The sequence below is a fragment of the Populus euphratica genome, unplaced genomic scaffold (genome assembly GCF_000495115.2).
Source record: "Populus euphratica unplaced genomic scaffold, PopEup_1.0 scaffold361.1, whole genome shotgun sequence".
NCBI lineage: Eukaryota > Viridiplantae > Streptophyta > Magnoliopsida > Malpighiales > Salicaceae > Populus > Populus euphratica.
In genome coordinates, this window is record NW_011500252.1 from 68851 (window position 1) to 77085 (window position 8235).

The following is an 8235-nucleotide window of genomic DNA, read 5'->3' on the forward strand; positions in this document are numbered from 1 at the left end:
ATATATATATATATATATATATATATATATATATATATAAGGATAATATGAAAAAAAAACTTATTAAATATTAAAAATATTATAAAAAATAAATATTTTTAAAAAATAAATTTAATCTATATAAAATATTAAAAAGATACAAATGAATCAGACTAACTTCTTAAAAAAATTTAAATATGCCCAATATAATTACAAAAATTACTATTTATAAAAAAATTAAATAAGCAAAAACAATAATAGAGAAGGGGTATTAATTAAAACATATATTCAAAAACTATTTTAAGAAATACATGTAAAAAAGATAGTAATTTGAAAAAAATCAAAATTAAAAAAAAAAAAAGAATGAGCCTAGGCGTTACTTATAATCAAAATTAAAAAAAAAAAGAAAAGAATGAGGCTAGGCGTTACTTGGCCTCGTAAGCCAAGGTTGATGCATGGGCTTGCAAGGTCAGGCCTATCTATGCGGGCTTTTTAATTTTTTTTTTTTAAGTTAATGGGATGGATGATATGTTTTCCGTCACAATTGTTTTTTTTATTTTTAAGTTAATGGGATGGATGATATGTCACAATGTTTTTTTTAAAAAATAGATGATGCGTTATATGAAAATCCCAAATTCTGACTATTATGGTGACTAAAAAAAGTTCTTATTTTTTCATCAAAAACCTCATTTTCAACCTATTGTTTTATCCAAAATATCTAGAAAACACTTTAAAAATTTTATTAAACCAATTCGTGACCTCTAAAAATACAAAAATCAATTTAAAATAAAAAATTATCTTGAGCTCAAATATGTTTTTAGGTGCTTTTAAAATAAAGAAAAAAACACATAATCTTAACTTCCCTCTTCACATGGAATTATTTGACATAAAAACCAACTATTTTGATGGTTAAAATTGTCGTCAACAACAATTTTCACTATTTATATTTGAATCCAGCAAGCCCCTCTCTTTTCTCTATAAAACAAATTGAAAAAAAAAAAGAAATTAAAGTTTAATATCAAAATTGATTTTTTTAATTAGAGAAATCAATTATTTAATAGCTAAAAATAAATAAAATAATGATCTAAATTAAATTTTTAAAATAAATTTCAAAATTATTATTTATATTACTCGTCTTTTTTTTCCAGTCTTTTATCTTTCAAATCAATCCTGCTTTCCAAAAAGATATGCACATGGATACTATTTTAAGCTCAAAATGATTTAATTATGGAAAATAAAAGTTAGATCAAATTATCTTTAAAAAAAGAAATTATTGTTGAAATCCATAATAAAATGAGTTTGCATAAACAATAATAAAAAGTAAAAATGCTACCTTTTTTAGTTTTCACTATAATGTTTTTTCAATTTATTATTTATAGGTTCTTTTTGTTAAACAAAACAAAGTTCATGCTGTAAACATGCATTATTTTAAATGCATAATGTATATGTTTTTATGAAGATACAAGACAAAAAAGAAAAAAGAAAAATAAATTTCAGGATCTGTTAAGTTATTCAAATATCTATTTTACTTGTACAGTTTTGATTATATATCCTTTTTTACATTAGTGTATTTCAATAAACTATATTTATAATTAAAACATGATTTTTTATATTAATCAATTTTATTTATTTCCAAATTTTGATATTTTATTTTTATCATTTTAATCTTACACTTTTAATTTAATCAATAAATAATTAAAAAAATTAATTACAAGTGACAAGTGACATATAAATAAAAAGAAATGGGATTTCTAAGTAAATTGGAATTTGGTTCTTAAAATAGATTCACAATTAAAATTAGTATATTTCTATTGGTCATAACACACTTCCTACCTTGTCATTTCAAAACTATAGATAGTAAGATCATTTTATTATTTCTTCAATATGCATGTGACATTAAAATATAAATTTTACATGACATTCTCATCATAATTAAAAGTAAGAAAAAATGATTATAATGAGGAGGTAGAGTGCCATCATCATTTTCTAATATATTTTTTTAATTTTATATTTGAAATTATAATTTAAATAAAAATGAATCAAGAAAAAGACACAACTTTCACTTATTTGTCGAAGTAAAACAACTAACATGAAACCACCCAACAACAGCATATGACTACTTTGTTAGCACAGTTGATGATGAAAACTATAACTAGAATATGTGGAATGAAGATTTACGATTGAGGGAGGGCTATCCCTAATACACAAATATTCCGAATAAATATTTGGAATTGCATAATTGTTTGCCGAATTTAGGATCTGAATTGAAGCAAGCTTGGCTGTGGTATTAATAATTATGGTGTTTTATAGTATAATAAGTAATTATTTTTTAAAATATTTTTTATTTGTAAATGTATTAAAATAATATTTTTAAAAAGTTATCTTTGATAATAATATATCAAAATAATCCGAAAGCACCAAAAAACTTTAATGTAAAATAAAATAATAAAATAATTTTTTTAAAATATTTTTAAAATATAAAAACAAAAATTCTTAATAATAATGTTTAAACAAAAATCATTTGATAGTTGTGTTGTAACCTATGCCCAAGTCTTGGGATAAAAAAAGATATAAGAGTCTACCGATGACTAATTCTATTTTTACCTCTCATGTTTGTTATGATAAAGAAAGGATAAATCTTATAAATTCCCAACCTATGAAATAAATTTAGATTAAGTTCACAATCTATTTTATATTTTGATTAAGTTCTCGTGTGGCAATGGTTTTTCAATAAAAACTTTTAATTGGTTTTATTTAATATAATTGTTATCAAGTCCCATGAAACTTGTATGATTTCATTTTCCCATTCAAAATCATCAAAATCCTTAAAATTCTCTCATTGCCATCAAAGGGTAGATTAGACTATACAAGAAAAATTAAAGCTCTTACCTTTATTTACAGTCTCTTATGGACATAGAAAAAAAAAACTCAATAAATTCATGGGTTTTGCTTTTGAGAGAAACAAAGTTATATGAGTTTTAAATGGTTATGATAGACTAAGACTCACAAGAGAATATGAATAAATTGATATGTGGAGGATCTAATCAAGAATAAAAATAAATTAGGTACTCAGTCTAGATCATTTCTTGAGGTTTGTCTAGAAAGAAAAAAATGCCCTTCATTGTAATTTTCAAAAGAAAAGGAGGGGTGGGGAGTGACTTGTGATGTAAATGTGTGAACAATGATTAGGGTTGAGTAAAATAACATCAAATATTCTTAAAAACCAACTCAATAAAATCAAAATTTGAGTAGATTTTTATTAAAAAAATTAATTTAATTTGGTTTTTTATTTTTTAAAAAGATTGTTTTAACCTGATTTTAAATTTTAAATGCTAAGAAAATATTTAAGAAACCAAACTGAAAAAACCGATACTATATATAATTAAAATAAATTGAATAAGTTATTTTTTTTAACCAACAATAATAGCCTTTTTTTTCTTTATCTATTTAGACTTATTCAGGTTTAACAAAAAATTAAAAAATTAAATTTAATCAAACTAAATAGATCGGTTTTTATTTTCATTGGGTTGGGTTGGCTTTAAAATGTTGAAAAAAAAACCGGTTTAATTAGAAATGTTTTTATTCAAATAATCCATTTAAACCGTGCTCACTACAGTAATAATAATTAATAGCTAATAAAAGGTAATTGAGTAATTAGCCATCTTTGAGTTTTTGCCTTGTCTATTTCTATTAATGGGCAAAATATCGAGAGAGATGCTTTTCGATTTGGTTAACGTGGGAACGTTGAAGCAAGAAAGAGACGATTCTTTCTTCCATTCTTTCCATTCCCCAATCTAATGTCTCTCTGAACCCACCAATAAGAAAAAGATAAATATATTAATTACAGACAAAACCCATGAAACTGCAAAGTCTTTTTTGCTCAGTTCAGAGAGAGAGAGAGAGAGAGAGTTGGGTTTATTGCAAGAGCCAAAATAGACACACATCATGTCAAATTTCTTATCGAACATCAAATAAGAAGAAAACAGGGAGAAATAAGGAAAGGGTCTTCTCTTCCCTTAAAAGAGAGAAAAAAAAAACTATGCACAACTGTGCAAGCATATCCTGAGCCATAAAAACAAGTGGTAGCAAATGAAAAAGGTAGACAAGGCAAGTTGCTAGAGAGAGAGAGAGAGAGAGAGAGAGAGAGAGTTAATAAGGTGGGTGTGGATGCTTTCTGCTAAAGCTAACTCAAACTGGCCTCGTCTATGCTGTATTGGGCAGTCAGGGATTACCAAGATCTTGAAACATTTCTCCCTCTACTATACCTTTTTGCAACAAAACCACGCTCTCTCTGAGGAGTCGTAGGTTGTAGGAGTATGCTTCATTATTCATTTGATTCACTAAAACCAAGATAAAACTTTCTTTTTGATAATGAGATAAAACCTTCTTCTTTTCAGCTTCCTCTCTTCTTCAATCAGCCACCGCCAATAATATCTCAGCTGTGTAGCGGGTCTTCCTCCAGCAATCATTATTCCACTCTTGCTTTCATATATGGTGGAGGGTTGTAAAAAATCTTGCAATCTGCTTCAAGTTCTATCTTAAGAAGAGGTTAAAAGAAATGTGGAACTTGAACGACTCGCCTGATCAAACAAGAGCCGACGAATCCGAGGGATGCTCAAGCCAAAAAACATCAAAAGATGGCAAAGTTGACAAGGGCAAAAGGTTTGGATCCGTGTCGAATTCCAGCTCTTCTGCTGTGGTAATTGAGGATGGATCAGAAGAAGAGGATGGTTGTGGTGAGAGAGGAGATGGAGTAATCAAGAAGCATAGCATAAGCTTCAGCAGCAGCACTAGGAGCAAGATTTTCGGGTTCTCGGTTCCTTATGATCAAGACTCCATGGACATGAGTGATCCACCGGTGACCCACCAGTTCTTTCCTTTAGAGGATCAAGAAATGGGGTCCACATCGAGCGTTGGAGGTGGTGATGTAGTTGGAGGTGGAGGTGGATTCCCTCGGGCTCACTGGGTTGGTGTCAAGTTTTGCCAATCGGATTCATCACTTGTTTCTCAAAAATCCATGGAAGTCTCACAGCCATTGAAGAAAAGTAGGCGAGGACCGCGGTCCAGGAGCTCTCAATACCGTGGTGTTACCTTCTACCGGAGGACTGGCCGATGGGAATCTCATATATGGTTGGCGTTTTTTTGTTTTGGTTTTTCTTATTGCAATGGTTGTGGTGTTGGTGGTGGTTTTGAAAATAAAAAAAATTATGATACAGCTTTTTGTATGATATTGATGCAGGGATTGTGGGAAGCAAGTGTATCTAGGTATGATTTAGTCTAGTTTGAATGTTGTTTGTTATTACTATTATTTAGGCTTGGAAAATCAAGGCTTATTTGTCATCTATTGCTCAAACGTTTCTGATGCGGGTGAGATTGGTTTCTGCTTCTTGCATCCTTTGTATTTTAACAGGTGGATTTGACACTGCACATGCAGCTGCTCGGTGAGTTCTCATAGTCCCTTGTTTGCTAAGCGTGAAAAGTTTTGCTCGTCTTCTTTTGGAAGGCAAATGGCCACTAATTTTCATGTCAAATCCAGACTGGGACATTGAAAGAGTCCTTTTCTTCTCTTTCTTTTGCAGTGCATATGACAGGGCAGCTATCAAGTTTCGGGGAGTGGAGGCAGATATTAATTTTAGAATTGAAGACTACGAGGAAGACTTGAAACAGGTCGGGGTTAGAGATTTTATCTTATATCTTCAATAGTGTGCTTGCAAACCTTATCTCGTACAGTTGTTTTTTTCATATGCTTTTCTTTTCTTTGTGTTGCAATTGAAATCAAAGAAAAAGGGAAACATATCATCATATATATGGGTTTTACAAAGGGAAGATTTCTGTGTATGATAACAGATGAGCAACCTCACTAAGGAAGAGTTTGTTCATGTGCTTCGCCGGCAAAGCACAGGATTTCCTAGAGGAAGCTCCAAGTATAGAGGTGTAACCTTGCACAAGTGCGGGAGATGGGAAGCTCGAATGGGCCAATTTTTAGGCAAAAAGTAACCATTTCTTTCTCTTCTTTAGACATTTCATACATCAACCCCAAATCTCATTTCCTTGCTTCTATCAATATTTGTTGTGGTAAATTTTTTATTTGCAGGTATGTTTATCTAGGCTTGTTTGATACTGAGATCGAAGCTGCAAGGTGTGTGCGCGTGTGCCCTCGCTATAGGTTTTGTTTTGTGTACACCTTGATCGGCAGTATAGGGCCAACGGGAAATCAATCAATGTTATTTGGTGGTGTTTGGTGGAGTTTTAAATATTCTTGAACTCTTTTATAGGGCCTATGACAGAGCTGCAATGAAGTGCAATGGCAAAGAGGCAGTGACCAACTTTGATCCCAGCATTTATGAAAACGAGCTTGGTAAGCAATTTAATTCGGAGGATATCCAGGGTTTATTCAATCATTATTCAATTGATTCATATTTATTAAACTAATTAATTATGTATGAGTTGATTAGAATCATCAGGGAATGCTGCGGCTCACAACCTTGATTTGAGCTTGGGCAATCCAGCTTCAAAGCAAAGTAGTATAGAATTTGGTCAGGATAGGCACAACGCTGCCATGGAGCAACTTTCAGCAGCAATGCCACTGGAACCCAATTGGCAAAATCGGGGTTTCAGGCCTAAGGTACAACATTAAATTGACATCATTTAATTTGATTGTTTCCTTTCGCATCCTGTGCTGCAATTGTGTTTTGTTTTTGGTCAGATTTTACTGCTTATTTTGCTCATGGTTTCTCTTGTCACTGTAAATACCAGCTTGACCTGTATAGGGGTGACAACGATGGACATGGAAGAGATGGGTATCGGGAGACTGAGACGAGTCAGCATCTTAGCAAAATCCACATTCAATCTCTAGCATCACTCAAGTCTAGTGAAATGCCAACATATGTGCAGTTCAGGAGATCGCATGGAGATGGCCAGATGCTTCATGTTCTTCCCCCCCAGCTCAATCCACCAAATTATCAAGTGAGCTTCCATTTAGTTAAAGCTCATATAATCAGTTCTGAAGCAAACAATAAGTTAAAAGGTCTTTTTAGCTAATAAGTTGTCGTGTTTCAATTTCTCTAGGTCCAGTATCCAAGCAGCAGTAGTGGAGGCCGAATCGGAAGTGATCTTTCCCTCTCTCCCACCGAGCTTCGTCATCGTCATCGTTATCAGCAATGGCAAGCAGGACCTCCCCAGTTTGCAAATGCTGCAGCATCATCAGGATTCCAACAGCAGATTAGGACTCCACAAAACTGGCTGCAGAAAAATGGGTTAGACTGTCTCACGAGACCCTCTCAACCAATGTATAAAGTAGCCGTTCATCTTCAAAGCAATCTTTCAATCCTTACCATGCTTGCTAGCTGTGACATGCAAAGAGCAGGCTTCTAACTATGAGGCATATTATCTTTCTTTTCACTGTCCAACCAATTCCCAAAAGAGCCACCCCCAACAAACAAGAAATTGTTGGCCAAGAAAGAACCAGGAGATAAGGAAGTTCCAAGTCTTTGGGAAAGGTTGGTCATCAGTTTGAACTAACAAAGGGACGAAATCTTCAACTAGATATAAATTTATTTCTGGGTTCTGACTTAAACTGTTGGCTTTGCTTTTCATCATTTTTAATAATAATACTATTTTGTTGCTCTTGCTTTGCCGCCCTATATGCCATATGGCATTTCATTGCTGCTTTTCCTTAGGGTCTACACATCAATACATCTGTGTGTTTGCCTGACCTCATCTTGGTTGCCTGATACTATTTAATTTTAGTCCCAAAGAAGTATACATGGACTGGTGGCATTTTTTGGTGTTTCTTTTTAGCTCTTTACCGTTCTCCAGGTCTGAAAAAACTGTTTCGAGACTAATTCTCTAGTTCCCAAATTGAGTAATGCCTTACAGAGAACAAGCACGATACAAGATATAGCCAAAAAAGTGAACTGTAAGCTTCAGTTTCACCATCAAAAGAAGAGAGTAGAGAAGTAATTCGGGTATGAAAACTGGAAATTGTTTTTGTGCCTTGGAAATGTCATAGGATGGTGATGAATAGTCACAATCTTTCACGTCCTTGGAATCAGTTCTCTTGGCCAAAAGCAGTCAGACACGGCTATTATGACGAGAGGGACCTGTCAATATTGACCCCAATCAAAGGACAGAAAAGGGTTGAGCTTATGTGCATGTAGAGAGAGAGACATCGAGAGAGAGACCCCAAAAAAAAAAAAAAGTTTCCTCCACAGGGGCACAAAACTGTTCTTTCTCTTTTCTTTCTTCTTACTAAAA

The 8235-nt window shown here is 32.5% G+C and overlaps 1 protein-coding gene across 2 annotated transcripts; it reads left to right on the plus strand.

Moving 5' to 3' along the window:
• Positions 1-3873: 3873 nt before the first annotated feature.
• LOC105112736 (floral homeotic protein APETALA 2-like) lies at positions 3874-7693 on the plus strand. 2 transcript variants are annotated; one of them, XM_011008555.1, is made up of 11 exons: positions 3874-4284; positions 4377-5109; positions 5219-5244; positions 5390-5420; positions 5559-5646; positions 5827-5972; positions 6074-6118; positions 6255-6337; positions 6435-6604; positions 6736-6945; positions 7048-7693. In XM_011008555.1, the coding sequence occupies exons 2-11, from the start codon at positions 4538-4540 to the stop codon at positions 7351-7353; spliced, it is 1677 nt and encodes a 558-aa protein (XP_011006857.1). In that variant the 5' UTR covers positions 3874-4284; positions 4377-4537; the 3' UTR covers positions 7354-7693. The 2 variants fall into 2 exon arrangements, with proteins under 2 accessions (XP_011006857.1, XP_011006856.1); XM_011008554.1 differs by having other exon boundaries at positions 3874-5109.
• Positions 7694-8235: the final 542 nt, after the last annotated feature.

Excerpts from the sequence above, each read along its gene's own strand:
- LOC105112736 (XM_011008554.1), top strand. The coding sequence starts at position 4,538 with ATGTGGAACTTGAACGACTCGCCTGATCAAACAAGAGCCGACGAATCC. Across the intron at positions 5,245-5,389 it reads TGGGAAGCAAGTGTATCTAG|GTGGATTTGACACTGCACAT; the intron begins GTATGATTTAGT and ends GTATTTTAACAG. Across the intron at positions 6,605-6,735 it reads ATCGGGGTTTCAGGCCTAAG|CTTGACCTGTATAGGGGTGA; the intron begins GTACAACATTAA and ends TGTAAATACCAG.